The following is a 15619-nucleotide window of genomic DNA, read 5'->3' as shown; positions in this document are numbered from 1 at the left end:
CTCGGTTATCCAGAGACCCTCTCTGGATAACCGAGTTGGGTCGGGTATGTGCATATCCACTTGCTTCCAGTGGTTGGTTGCTTCCTATGCAACCTCTCTTTGTGAGTATTCATTTCGCCTAATTTTCATGATGATGATGATTGCACTCTTGAAAAACAGCAGTAAGGTCCTGACATGTGACATCAGCCATGTGGTGACCAGACTGAGCCCTCACAAGGAGGTGAAACAAGGGGGTTAGATACGTATGTTTTGAGTTCTGAGCCCTCTGTATTTGATGATTTTAGGCACTTTATTTGGCCTGAGGAAGTGGGCAGACACCCATGAAACGTGTTACCTGTGCTTACTAAAAATGAATATTTATATACATACATTTGTCGTTATTGAGATAAGCCCTCTCCCCTTATTTTCCTCTTTTATTTGTTTTTAATTCAGTTTTATACACTCCAGGGCGCCTCTTACCCCCTTTGAGCTCTCACTAACCAGTAACTTGCCCCCAACATTCACCCTACCCTTACTTTAACCAGAGACAATCCCTAATGTTGTCAAACAAGGTTAGATTTTAGAGAGAGCAGTAAATGTTGGATTTCCAAATCATATCATTTTAAATTGATTCATTGATCAACCACATTTTTCCATGTGTGGCCAGAATAACTGTTCCCCTATCCTTATACTAACCATCAACTGATTTTACTATTAACCACATCCCATCCCATCCACTAATTAGCACATACACTGAGCATTACTCCTCCCCTCACAATAACCATCTGACTCTCTCTCTCCAGCTACATCTGCTGGAGATGAACAAAGGGTGGGTCTTAATAAGGGAAGTGGCACAGGCCCCGCCCCAGCCAACTGCTGTACCTGCAGAGACAGCGAGGGAGACTTTCTCGTTCTTCAGGACATGTGGTCAGAGGAGCGCAGGAAACTGCCAGTTGCAAGATCTGAGGAAATTTACTTTAGGGACTACAATATACATCTTTGCCAGAGTTACATTCAGCTAGCCTCACAATGTTATTCTTCATGTAATGCTAGGTAGGAACATACCAAACAATTTCCTGGCAGATTTACCTGCCAGATTGATTATTTCTAACATGTCCGATCTGATTATTGATCGATTTCCATTCACTTCTATGTTGGAAATAATCAATCTGGCAGGTAAATCTGCCAGATAATTGTATGGTGTGTACCTAGCATAATAAAGGTGACTATACCATTATAGATTTGCAACAGATTCGACCATCAGATAGATTAGTCAGATGCCTGTCAAGTCGAACATGACAGGAATCTATCTGATGTGTGCCACATACTAGGAACAGATTTCCAATCGATTTTAGAATGAAATCTATTGGAAATCGATCCAAATGCATTATTGGACCATTAAATCCAATGCAACTCTATGGGCCATCAATCTGCTGCGAGCAGCAGATCGACCTATAACTTCCATCCTGTCACACAGATTGAAATCGGCCGCAAAACGATCGAATGGGGAATTTGATAGAATCGATTTGTGATCGATTCTATAGAATCGATTTAACGCTGAAATCGACCAGTGTATGGGTCCCTTAAGGAAGATGCTAAAAAAAATGGCAAAAATACAAGGGATAGCAATAGCCTACCACCACTCTCATCTACTAATATATATTCTTCTGGTGTAAGATCCCTTAAGGTGGCCATTCACTGATAGATTTGCAGCAGATTCGACCATCAGATAGATTTCTGTCAGATGCCTGTCAGGTCGAATCTGACAGGAATCTATATGGTGTGCAACACACACTAGGAACAGATTTCCAATAGATTTCAGAATGAAATCTATTGGAAATCTAATGAAAATCGATCTAAAGGCATTACTGCACCAATAGATCCAATGCAACTCTATGGGCCCTCTAGATTTTTTCATCCTGTCAGATAGATCAAATCGATCGAAATCGCCCGCAAATCGCATCAATATGCGATCGATTTGATTGAATTGATCGCTGAAATCGAACCAGTGTATTGGCCCCTTTAATCTGAATATCTGATGGTGAGATTTCACCAATGGAGTCATTGGGAAAGATAATGATACATAAACACAGTATACATGGAGGCCAAAACCATCATCTGGGCGATAGTCTGCTGTGTGTACACGTGTCCCATGTCGCTGGCCGCCTACTCTTCAGCAATGGAAAACCTTCAGCCAGCATCCCCGCAGTGTCTCCTAGCAGGGCACTAAGTTATTTCTCCTACTTCTCCCACCCTTCCCCATAGAACAGTACATGCTACTCGCAGGGAGCACAGTAAGCATATCTGTACAGTAGTGTTCAGATCTAAGTATTCCCAGAACTCACAGATCACCCTATAAAAAATGGAGGACATCGATCGGAGAATACTCAGCGTCACCTGGTGGTGGAAGAGGGGAGATGGAAGAGGCTCTTCCATCTTCCACCACCGGGTGGTGCTGTAACACTGACACGGTCTCCTGGATCCCCGTCATATCATGTGATCGGAACTGAGAAGACATGACAGGATTACATTGCCAATCCAGCCGTCCGGACAGGTACCTATGAAAGCTCCCTGCCGCCCGCTCTGCATAACCTGCTGAGCCTGCCAGGCTGGGGAAGACATACCTCCCCAGCAGCAGGAAAAATTCTGCCATTCAGCCAAATAAAGTTTTACTTTATTTGGCTGCTAAAGGTTTACTAATGGAGTGACTCAGATTCTGGAAAAGGAGCATTCTCTTTAAAGAGACACTGAAGCGAAAAAAAAATTAGATTTAAAGAATTTGTTGTATAGTACGGATAATTACTAGAACATTAGTAGCAAAGAAAATATTCTCATATTTGTATTTTCAGTTATATAGTTTTTTTTATATAACATTGCATCATTCTCTAATATTTGCAGTGTACACACTACTCAGCATTCTAAATGATTTTACAGAGCAGGCTAGTGAACGTTTGAATTGTCCTATGCAAAAAAAGAAAATACAGTGACAGACACTTGAGATAATAAGCTTCAGAAGACAGAGCTCTCTGCGACTTTGAAAGTCGTAGAGATCAGTGGCTCTTTTGCATAGGTAACAACTGGAGTTTCTTAACTTTTCCTGTACTGGAAACAATATTAGACTCATGTCTCTGCTCCTAATGTTTTATTTCTTAGCTGTACTACACAACCAGTTCATTATATCATAATTTTTTTTTTTGCTTCAGTGTCTCTTTAAAAGACCACTACTATGAAAATAAGTATATTACAGTAAACAAGTTGTGCAAGCGCAAGACTGGTGTTAACAATGTAAAGGCTTGTATGCATACTAGAATTAACTCAGCCAAGATGCCCAATCTGCAAGGCTCAGGTCTCTAGAAGGACAACAATCTAGCATTGGCCCATTTCGCTGAAAGCCGTTTGCTTTAGCGCCAGCCTGTCGTCTCCATTGAAAAATACCTGCTTCCTGGCTATGGTGGAAAAGCATGTCTGTACAGCATTCTTCACTGCAGCATGATGCATACCATCAAGCAACGATCATTAAACATGACACACATTGAGCCTTTAAGAATCTGCAGTCTCTTGAAGGGACAGTCCCTCATTGGGAACTGAACCCCTCTGTCCCTCTTTCTCCCTTATTATGTCCCTCTTTTCAGGACTGATGTACGGACCTATGTAAATACATGTATTTTAATTCTGAAAAATGAGTTAAATTGACTCCATTTAACTCATTTTAAGTTAAAAATGAGTTAGGCCTAGTCCACACTAGGTCCGGAAACGTATCCGTGGCTCCGTTTTTCAGCCCTGATGAAAAACGGAGTCCCGGATACTAATGTTAAAAATAGCAGCCAACCTCACCCAAGAAAAAAACGGATCCGTCTGCGTTTGCGGGGACCCGTTTTCAAAACCTGAATGGAAGGTCCAGAATTGCTGCATTTTTACAGACCACGGATACACGGATGGGTAGTGAAAAGCAATGGGAAAACGCAACTCCATCTGCACAGGCAAAATAGCACCCAAAACGGATGAAAAATACAGATAGCCTGAACTTCCTTCTACTCCCCTCAACGTTATCTCTGACAGCTTCCTGTTTATGAGCTGGGAGAGACACGAGTGCAGCCATCATGCCCAGGAGCTTTATAAATGTGGACACACACAATCAGGGCCGGCCCGCTCATGAGGCGGGGTGAAACTTTTGCCTCAGGCGGCACATTTTCTAGGGGCGGCACCCGCCCGTCCGTGGGTGCAGAGAGCCGGCCGCCGAGCTGGAGGGGTAGCGGGCAGGACGGGGTTATTGGGCCTAGCGGCGGGGAGGGGGGTCGGACCCCCTCCTTCCTCGCCTGGGTCCCCCGATCTGCGCTCCCCTCCGCCTTAAATAGTTAAGAAGCAGCCGCTACTCGTAAGAGGCACGGGCAGGGAGCACTCACCTCTTACTCGCTCCAGCATGCGCTCCACTGACGTCACTTCCTGCAGCGTTGCAGGAAGTGACGTCAGTGGAGCGCACGCTGGAGCGGCAAAAAGTCTAGGGCCGGCCCTGCACACAATAGACATCAAAGCCACTCCCAAAACACTCCCCTGTATATTACAAATATCCTTACATGGTGCTAATCTACTTTCTTTACAGAACAACCACTCCCACTTCCCATCTATTGTCCCAAATCCACTCCCACAGCCCCCGCCACTACATTCCCCATGCCCACGTCCTGCCCACTGATTCCCATTGACAAAATGATTGATTATTGGCCCAAAAACTCCTCCCACTACCTTCCTAATGGCCAAATTCCATAGAAAACCATAGAGACGTTTTCTGTCCGTTTTTTGGGGTAAAAAAACGGAACGGAAACGGAAGCAAGACTGATGCACTTTTTTTGAAAAACGGATCAGTTTGCGAACTGGTGGTACTTCCCCTATTACCGGACTGCAGCGTCCGTCCTGCAACCGTGCCTAGTGTGGAACTAGCCTTAAATAGGAACTTTATTCCCAGCCTTTAAACATTTATATATATTTCCTATTTTAAAATTTTAATATGTAGGAAAATGAACCAGAACAGAAAGGACCAGTTTGGTTTGGATTATAAAACAACACATTTTTCTTATGAGATCTTTATAAAATGCGTGCCTAGGGTTGTGGCAGGGGCGTGGCAAGAGGTGTGGAAGGGGTGAGGCTTAAGTGTCCCTCTTTCTGATTTGAAAAAGTTGAGAGGTATGTCAATGGAAAGGTATAAGCAGCTTCTTGCGGAGCTGCTATTGCCTCTCTCCTCCAGGGCTACATACTCCTGGCTGTATACCAGAGCGCAGAATAAGACCATTGCAACTCCTGTCATGTTGTCAGACGGTGTCACCACAGTTCATTCTTCTTGCCTGTCACCAGGACTGTTCTTTTTTGTCTTTCATACAGCCAGTCTTCACCAAGACATTTGTGTCCTCTCTCTCATACAGCTAAGGGCTGTGCCTCTGGCACAGGAGACCAGGGTTCAATCTTCCCGTTCAGTAAGCCAGCACCTGTTCAGTAAGGAGACCTCGGGCAAGACTTCCTAACACTGCTACTGCCTATTTAGCTAGCCCTAGTGGCTACAGCTCTGGTGCTTTGAATCCGCCAGGAGAAAATGTTCTGTGTCTTGTCTTGACTGTACTCTACATCTCTTTATTATTATGAGGTAAAACAAAAGTTTGCCTTCTTAAAACAGAAAGTATTTGCGATAACTCAGGTTGGAGTGAGCATATGAGGTCTCCCACAATGCATCACTGCTGAATATGCAAATCATCTTTTCATATTCACATTTTATATTCATATTCAGCAGTGATGCATCGTGGGAGACATCAATTGCTCACTCCAACATGAATTATCGCCAATACCTTCTGTTTTAAAGGATATGTCCCCAAAAAAAACAAAAATCCACTTACCTGGGGCTTCCTCCAGCCCCTGGCAGGCGTCCTGTGACCTCGCCGCAGCTCCGGTGGCTTCCGGTCTCCTCCGGGACAGATGCCGACCTTGCCAGGTCGGCTCCAGGATCAGCTTCTTTTGCACTCCACTGATGTCATCCAGACTGTACTGCGCTGGAGGAAGCCCCAGGTAAGTTGATTTTTGTTTTTTTTGGGACCTTGGATGTATCTTTTAAGAAGGCAAACTTCTGTTTTGCACAGCATTTTAGTAAGAGGGCTTTTTGGTCCCTTACACACTCCTAGGAGTTCTGGTTCACCATGAGCTTGTGAGGTAGTCTGTAACTCTTATTATGAGGTAGCGAGTTTAAGACATAAAAGTGTTCCCTGAATTTTGAGAGGTACCCCCTGGGGTACACGTACCACAGCCTGACGGCCTGCGCCGCGAGGAACACGTACCGTTCTTGTAGCTGGATGTTAGGTAAGCGTTAGCGGCAGTGATATGGTGGGCAGTGACGGCAGATTTGGCAGCTAGGAAAAGACAGTTTAAACAAGGGGGAGGCAGAGTGCAGATTCATGTAAGTGGGAGTGGAGAGTGAGGATGTAGAGAAGGAAGAGGCGGTCAGGAGGTCAGAAATGGCCACGAGGAGGCGGGAGGAAGGAAGAAAAGAAGGAAGTAAGAGAAACAAAAAATAAAAGAACAATGAAATGGGTTCTAAACATCAGACAGGCCTTCAATGAGCATAAAAGCAGCAATACCACCACAAAAGTCAAATAAATAACAATAATAACATTAGGTAGTTCTTTTTTCATATATTTATATAAATATTTCAGCCCTGCCTCATATTTAAAGAAGAACTCCAGTGAAAAAAGCACCCACTTTAGAAATTGTCTTATTCCTTCGGTCATTTCTCAACATGGTAATGATTGTTGAAGGGTTACTGAATTAGGTTGAACTCTGACTAAACTCTCTGGGTTTTTCGTCATCATTCTTGTGACAGTAAAAATGACAAGGTAATATCAGTGAAAAAGAAGACACAGATTATTCGAACGCAAACCAAGTTAAAGTAGCATGGTACGCACGTAGCGTAACACACGTTATCCTAGCAACGCTCGCTTTACCTTGGTAATACACTCTGTGCTAATAGTACGTTGTTAGCTTAAGACTGTAACAGTAAAATTGCCATGCCCTCATTGTGCAATTTTACCAAACTTTTGTGAATATGGCCCAAAGTTCCATGTTCAGCTGTTTATTTATGTATCTCCTGATCAAATAGCCTAATGAGGTTCATTTGAATACATTGCAAGTTTAAAAGGGTGCGGCTATGTTGGGGTTACAGTTAGTTGGGGGGGGTTGAGGTTAGTTGAGGGGGTTAAGGGTTAGGCACCACTGGGTGGGGGGCTGTTAAGGGGCTTGCACCACCAGGGGTGGGGTTAATGGTTAGTCACTACCGAGGAGGGTTAAGGGTTAGACACCACCGGGGGGTGCGGTTAAAGTACTGCTGAACTGCGTACTTTAACCGGTCCCCATTATCCTAAGCAAAAACGTTTGACTTTCAGAGAAAACCAAGATTTTAAACAGGAAGAGGCTAACTTCCTGTATATGACTGTCCTACTCACACCCCTTTTCCAACCCTTTCCTGTCCCATTCACCTCCCTCTTCATCCCACCGAGCTTGCTCCCAAGTGTCCTTAGCGATGCTGATGTAATGCTGACCCTGGAGGGACTTCCGGGGTCAGCACCATTTTCAATATGGAGTTGCCGGATTTCAGAAAGGAGTGGTGGCCAAATGGTACACCTGAGAAACGTCAGAATATAGTGGATGCGGTCTGCAGGAAGTGAGTAGTATGTACATATCACTATTTTACAGGTTTGTTTCAGGTCAGTTATCCTTTAAAGTGAAAGAAAGAAGAAACTTGCGCTCTTGCGATTTGAAGATTAAAAGAGTGCCTTGCTACAGCCCGCAGGAGGTCCTCTCGAACCGTATCAGCCTGGCCAAGAGATTTGTTGAAAATTCTTGATCTGTCATACCGACACAATCTTCAAACCGTAAGTGCATTGTTAATAAGCGTGTAATTCAACACACTAAATTGCTGCACTATCGGAGCGCTCTCTCTCCCTCACCTTCTCATCCTTTAAAGTGAACCAGAGACGAAGCACCCTCATGTATTTTCCCTTTATATCAGTGGAAACATTAGAGAAAATAGCTACCCTGCTCTCTACATTCTTCACTGTTCAGCTTGCTTCTTACAGCCCTGATAAAATCCCAGACTGAGCATTCAGTTTGGCTTTGCTCCGGAATCATTATAGCTGAGTCTGGCTTCTCTGATGTCTTTTCAAGCCCAAGCCTGCCCCCTTCTGGCTCTGCTATAATGACTCAGCTATAATGATTCCTGAGCAAAGCCTGACTGAATGCTCGGGGATTTCATCAGGGCTGATGAGAAGCAGGCTGAGCAGTGAAGAATGAAACAGAGAGCAGTGTAGGTGTTTTCTCTAATGTTCTCACTGATATATATGGTAAAATACATGAGGGTGCTTTGTCTCTGGTTCACTTTAAGTAAAAGCTGAAGCCGAGTTTGTTTTATATGTTGTTGTTCAGTCGCTATTCAGTCATGCCCGACTCTTTGGACCCCATGGACCATAGCATGCCAGGTCCTTCTGTCTGTTTTATATGTAGTTAATAAAACATTATCTTAAATTAATAGTACAAAATAAGGTTTTATCAAAATATTGTGCTTTCTGCAAAATAAAAAGGAAATATCTGCAAAATCAAAAATCTTCCTCAGTAATCTCCAGCTGGCTGCTCACTCTTCTCTTCCCAGTCAAACTGACGCCACACCTCACCGCTAGGAACTAACAAGCATGATAAGCAATGAATCTTCAGGGAGTTGTGGCTTTAGCTGACAGAACAGCCACTCTCCGCCCAGCAAGACCATGTGACTAAAGGAGAAGATTATGTCTCACCAGGAGTCAGCAGGCAGCTGCAAATCACTGAGGAGGAGGATGAATTTAAAATGTTATGTTCTAATAACGTTAAAGCTGGCCACTAGTGATACAATCTTTTTCATCCAATCTTACCATTTCTATGTAATATAAGGTAACTGCCTAAATTATCCATTCAATATATTCACTCAGTTTACCCTTATACTACATAGATTTGGTAAAATTGGATGAAAAAGATTGTATCATTAGTGGCCACCTTAAGGGTCTTCAGTCACATCAGCACAACAGCGAAAATAATGCACGTAGCAGGGTGTGTTGGGTTTGGTACACCTTACACCAACTAAAATCTTTGTGAGGAGTTCTCCTTTAAATTAGATTTTTTTTTTTTGGTCCTAGATGGTTCTGCTGCTTTTGACATATGCCAGGACTCAAAAACATTGCACAGTAATGGCTAGGATCAGAGGGGACTGCCATGGAGTACAATGTCATCCCAACAGCCAACTTGCATGGAATTATGGGAAGGATCTTCTTGAAGGGACATAGAAAGAAATAAAGGGCCCTCTTATCTTTGGGCCCAGAGGGCTGACCAAATCAATAAAGCATGATTTCTTTTCTTTCTACACAACTGTTAGGATTCAGAAACAAATAACAATTCAATTCAAAAGATCAAGAGGATATCACATACAGTTCTATGCAGTCTACATTCTCATTCCCACAGATAGAAGATGGAAATGTCCATCACCCAATAATACAACGTGTATGACATGCATACTGACCATTTATAAACAAGATATTGAGACATTTAAAACAGTGCAGAATTAATTACCCAAACCAACAACATGGCTAAAAATGAGCACCAACAGTTGTACGTAAGTATGGTACCTTTAAAATCATCTGAATAGACCTTTTGGGCCTAGCAATCCTTAGTCTGGATGAGCCCTGCCGGTTTACTTTAGACTTTGACTACTTTTGCTATAGCTTAGCAGTAGGCCCTTCTTCTATCTTTGAACCAGGGGCGTAGCAATAGGGGGTGCAGAGGTAGCGACCGCATCGGGGCCCTTGGGCCAGAGGGGCCCCGAAGGTCCCTCCCTCAACCACAGTATTAGCTCTCTATTGGTCCTGTGCTCATAATAATCACTTCTATAGATACTTTGAATAGTGGTAATCATTAACACACTGTTCCCCATCCCCTTCTTGCACCTCTGACACTGTAGTTGCCATTGGCAGGTTTTGGTGCACCGTATCAATTGTCATGTAAAGAGTGCTTGGGGGGCCCCATGTAAAACTTGCATCGGGGCCCACAGCTCCTTAGCTACGCCACTGCTTTGAACCCTGCAGTATCAGAACCTATGTTGGTAATGGATTGATGAATGGTGAATGCAGTCTGGCACTTTGCGGTTGGAATTGGCGTTAAGTTGAAAAAGTCAGGATCTGCAATGTCTGGACAGGGAGCCACCCTAAAGCACAGCAGGGTCCAATTTGTGGACCATGAACACAAGAAAAATACATCTCAAAGTATCTATTTCATGCACCTCAGGTTGAAGTGAGGTAGATCTGCAGATTGATGGAGCAACGGGTGACAAAGCTACTCTCACCTCTCACCTGTCCACGGCATGGTTCCGGTCTCTTCTCTCCCCACTGGCTGCTCCTTCCACCTGGGGTGCCTTTGTGATGTAACAACTCCTAGAGGTCAAATACTAGAGGCCTCTAGTGGTCACATAAGGTGTGTGCCACAGTGACACTAGTGTTTGGCGATTGTTGCATATGTCACACAAGCGACTCAGGAGTGAAGAAACAGGAAGGAGCAGCTGGAGGGGAAAGAATCTGTTGGCCATATCGACCACTGTATGGCCACCTTTACCCTCACTTCAAGATCCTATCCCTGTATCCATCATTAATGCAGCTGCAATCATCTAACCTGTCCTGGATACTCCATATATTTGTAGCAATGAGTGGTGACACCTCTTCTCTTCATAAAACTTAGAGACATTTTGACCACAGTAATGGGTGGCGCTAAAACCTTCGAGATCAAGGAGATCTATCCAGGACCGCCATGTGTTCCAACAAGCTGGTGAGTGACCATCCAGCAAGGTACACTTACTATTACACTGGATCATTTTTGAACCAGACAAGTTAAGTGACTGTCATTGATTTACATAGGTAAACTCATGCTACATAAAACAGGAAATGATGAAAGAGTGTCACACGATCATGATGAGCCAACCAGAGGATCACAAATTAGTGACAGTATGTGTCACACTTTCAATTTTTTCCTACATTGGAAGAGGATCTGACATGGTTATAGAGCAAAAACTTAGAATTATAATTTACTTCCTGTTCCTGACCTCTATGATTTTGCCTAAAGAAGTCAGTTATAAACTAAAAGTAAACAATGTAGACAGACTTTGTGATTAGGTTACAAATCTAGTTTTTTTTAGCATATGCACCAAAGCGACCATGTCTGCTCTATACTTACAAAGGGGTTTCATTTTAAAAGAAAAACAAATTCAGTTTTGTTGTTAAATTTCAATTTTAAATGCACATAAGGGATGCCATATATGATCAATAAATAAATAGCAATCAGTTTTGTTTAAAGTGAACTTGTTGGACTCCTCAGTCAACACTTATGCTTAAATGACAACTGTAACAAGGGGGATATGAAGGCTGCCATATTCATTTCCTTTTAAACAATACCAGTTGCCTGGCTATCCTGCTGATCCTACTTTTAGCCATAGACCCTGAACAAGCATGCAGCAGATCAGGTGTTTCTGACATTATTGTCAGATCTGACAAGATAAGCTGCATGCTTATTTCTGATGTGATTCAGACACTACTGCAGCCAAATAGATCAGCAGGGCTGCCAGGCAACTGGTATTGCTTAAAAGGAAAAATACGGCAGCCTCCAGATCACTCTTGTTACAGTTGTCCTGTAGCAAACTTGTTTTATGAAAAAAAATGAGTGCTGGTAATAAGATACATTTTGTCTTTTTTTTTGGTTACCTTTTAGGTTTGTTAATTCATGTTTTAAATCTCTCATTGGTGTACATGGGTACAGGAAGTTGGTCCCTTGCATATTGACTTCCCCCATGTTTTTTTTATGATTTTTGGTTCTCTCTAAAACATTTATTCTCTTTTCTGGTGTTATACTTATTGTGATTGTTTGAAAATGGAGAAAGAACGTGACAAGTTGGGAATAAAACACAAATACTTCTCACAGAATAGACCCTGGAGGGCTCTGCCTCTGACACAGGTGACAGACAGCACCTAATCAGTAAGGCATTCTTGGGCTAGACTCCATAACACTGCTATTGCCTACTGAGTGTGCCCTAGTGGCTGTAGCTCTGGCGCTTTGAGTCCACCAGGATAAAAGTGCAATATACTGTAAATGTTATTTGTCTTGTTTGTCTTGTCTTTCACTAATATCTATCTAATATCACATGACTAGAAATGATGACACTTAGCCAGTAGGAAATCAGTGAGGAAGGAAGAGGTGGGCTTGGGAGCATCCGTACTGCACATGTGTGAGCTCGTACTGGTGCATGTGCAGCATGGATCTGCTTGTCTCTGGGGGACAAATACTTCTGAAGGAAGCTCGAGGAGGGCCAAAGATGTATTCAATCTGGAGGTAAGTATAAATAATTTTATGTGGAGGATAGCAGGGGAGCAAAAACAAGGAAAGAGGACCAGGAAGGCTCTATGGGGACCAGAGTCTTCCATCTCCACAGGTGAGTATATAACTTTTTTTTAGGTTTCTCCAGGGTTGTTTGGTTGTTATACTTCAGAATCATACAGGTCATGACTTATGACTGTCAGCTCTCTTCCAACCCTTCCTACTGTCTAGAAAGCAATAAGAGCCCTAGAAAAGGTGTCCGCGGTTACCGTAAGTTGTGGGAGGCAGGAATGGTAGGGGCAGACCTCAATGACATAAGTAAAGGAATCTATTCAATGTAGGTCTGGGATTGTGGTGCACTTTTGGCACACAAGAAAGGGTAAGAAATAATGGTGCCTAAAATAAAGCAGCAATGATACTTTACAAAGACTGAGAAGACTAAAGGCCCGTTTCCACTAGTGCGGTGCGGAATCGCCGCATATCACCGCTGACAAAATCGCATGCGGATGCGATTCCGTATGCGTTTTTTGCCGCGATTTCGCATAGGCAGGGTATATGCGATTTTAACCATGTCACTGCCTGTGTCAATTTACATTACTTTCAATGCGAAATCGCACGCGAAATCGCGGCAAAAAACGCATGCAAAAAACGCATGCAATTTCCCTATTAAATACATTGCCTGCGATTCGCCTGCATTCCACACGCAGGCGAATTCTGCAGGGTCTACCGTGCAGAAAAATCCTGCACATAAAAACGCAAATGAAAACTGACAAGTGGAAACAGTCCCATCCACTTGTATTGCCTATGCGAATCCGCATGCGTTGTCTGCATGCGAATTCGCGCTAGTGGAAACGGGCCCTAACAGGTTCATTTTAACCAAAACTGACCTTTTTAAGGTGACTCTGAAGTAAACTTGGACAGTACACTGTAAACTAGGCAATGGCCATATGACAATATGGCTCAACTTTTTCCAGAGACTTTAACAGATATAACTTGGACTGAGAGTAAAGTGAGATGATGTCCTGGGCTTTGACCTTCACTGTTGGTCAATGACAAATAGGGAGGCATAGAAGTCCAAAGCGGAGAGACTTTCTCCTTACACTGGAGGACTTCCTCCTGGCTCTTTTAGCAAAGGTAGTCCTTTTTGGGTGTAGTGCTGGAACCAGATTTTACTTTGTTCTGCAGGTGTTACTGTCAGTAACCTCTGATGATGTACTTTATCAGCCAGGGGTGTAACAATAGCCCCCATGACCCCCGCGACGAGGCCATGGGGCTAAGAGGGTCCGCTCCTCCTCTACTACAGATTGCAGAGTAAGCGCAGGTAGTGTAATATTTACCTGTCAACACTGTGATGGGTCTCCCAGCAATTGCGTGCTCTATGCTGCCCTCCTCTGGCTCCCCATCACATCACATGTGATCAGGAGTTGGAGGAGGGCAGCGTAGAGCGAGTGGTTGCCAGGAGGAAGAGGACTTCTGATGCAGCGTGGTTGGGTAAATATGTTTACACAGCTCTGCTGCGCTTACTCTGCCCACAGCTCAATCATTGGGGCCAATCACTGCACTCCCTCAGTAGCAGGGAGTGCAGCGATTGGCCCCAATGACGGAGCTATGATCCCTCCCTCAAGACCAACGGCTCCAATTAAGAAGGGAGCAGTGAGTGGCTCTGAGTAATGGTCTGGGGTAGAGCCCACCACCTGATTGGAAGATTACTCTTCAAATACTACTTCCTTAGATCGGAGCAGTGGAGCGGCGTAGCAGCTATGTACATATGTACATCGGAGACAGGGACAGAGAAGTGGGGACATAGGAAAGGGGACACCCGAAGACACAGAGGAAAGTGAGGGACACTGGACACAGGGGGACACAGGAGGACAGAGTACATGGGACACAGGAGGGCAGTAGACACAGGGGACAGAGGACATAGGGGGACAGAGGACACAGGAGGACAGTGGACACAGGGGGACACAGGAGGACAGTGGACACAGGAGGACAATGGACACAGGGGACAGAGGACACTTGGGGACAGAGGACACAGGAGGACAGTGGACACAGGGGGACAGAGATCATGGAGGCACAGAGGCCACAGGGGGACAGATGAGGACACAGGGGGAAACAGGAATTACAAGGAAGGCACAAAGGGGACATAATTAATGGGGGGAGAAGGTCCACAAGACGCTGCTGCACCATGGATGCACCAGGTTAAGTATATATTTTTTTCCCCTTGGTTTTTTTGTCCTCTAAACCTAGATAGTTCTTATAGTCCAGAGCGTCGTATAGACTGAAAAATATGGTGATAGTCCAACCCTTGAGTACAATTTAATCACAGCGCAATTTTACACTGTGGTCTATGGCAGCTCCTCAGTTAACGAAGGGGCTGTGCACCCAAATTAACTGATTGGCTTTATCATTCAGTGCTCTGTTCATATTGTCCAAGTTTGCTTCAGTACACGTTTGCATAAGACCTTTCAAAGTCTGTCTTCACATTTGCCAGCTGCACAGAAAATTGAACTTTAATCACTCTAATATACACGTATACACGAGCAGGTTCAGCCAAGGGAATCATTTCTTGCATTGTTCTTACCTTTCTTGTCTTTCTTTTCCTCCTCCTCTCCACCGGCGCCAAGCAAGGTGAAAATGATTCCGGTTTGTGAATTTACACCGACAGCTGTCACCACCATTCTGCCAGAGCCCTCCATGACATGGGTACCTGCCAAGCACATGAGTCATAAGTCCTACTATTAGACAGCATGGGCCAGCGTGCAGTCCTTGTCCCCTGTCCTGCCTGGTTCAAGTCAGGTCTCCAAGTCATGAAATACAGCACATGAATATGTTTGCCAAAGTGCCTGCGGTACAATTATGCCTAATCTGAGCTGGCTGTACAACCAGAGGAAGAAACAGGCAAACTGGGCGGAGCTATGGATGCTCCCACTGATCCCACCTGCTACTCCAATGGCTCTCTTCCCATGCTCCATGTCATTTAAACACTAGCCCTTTGTAGTGTGTAATAACCCTTTCGTTGTCTGCTTATCTGATCCACTCCATATGTCTATGTAAACACAGTGAGAAGATTATATAACGTATCACCGTAGGTATACTTGAACAACTGCATATAACAATACCACTCTTTGAGGTGACTGGGACCGGAGTGGAGCAGTATTGTTATATGCAATTGTTCAGGTATACCTACAGTAGGTACGCAGTTTTTATTCGGGGCCACTTGGGCGCATATTAA

The 15619-nt window shown here is 44.1% G+C and overlaps 1 protein-coding gene across 14 annotated transcripts in view; it reads right to left on the bottom strand.

Annotated features, from left to right (window-relative positions):
* ATP2B3 (ATPase plasma membrane Ca2+ transporting 3) overlaps positions 1 to 15619 on the bottom strand; it is a 495057-nt gene that overhangs the window by 151271 nt on the left and 328167 nt on the right. For 10 of the 14 annotated variants that reach the window (XM_068248338.1, XM_068248335.1, XM_068248345.1 and 7 more), the window contains 2 exons: positions 14969 to 15094; positions 6294 to 6365 (listed from right to left, as the gene is read on the bottom strand). In XM_068248338.1, the coding sequence (XP_068104439.1) occupies positions 6294 to 6365; positions 14969 to 15094 (198 nt within the window). The remainder of the gene's footprint in view (positions 1 to 6293; positions 6366 to 14968; positions 15095 to 15619) is intronic. The other 4 variants (XM_068248346.1, XM_068248347.1, XM_068248349.1 and 1 more) reach the window with 1 other exon arrangement.

The sequence above is a fragment of the Hyperolius riggenbachi genome, chromosome 8 (assembly GCF_040937935.1).
Source record: "Hyperolius riggenbachi isolate aHypRig1 chromosome 8, aHypRig1.pri, whole genome shotgun sequence".
Lineage (NCBI taxonomy): Eukaryota > Metazoa > Chordata > Amphibia > Anura > Hyperoliidae > Hyperolius > Hyperolius riggenbachi.
The sequence above is the reverse complement of the archived record's forward strand: the minus strand, read 5'-3'. Positions and strand labels throughout refer to the sequence as shown.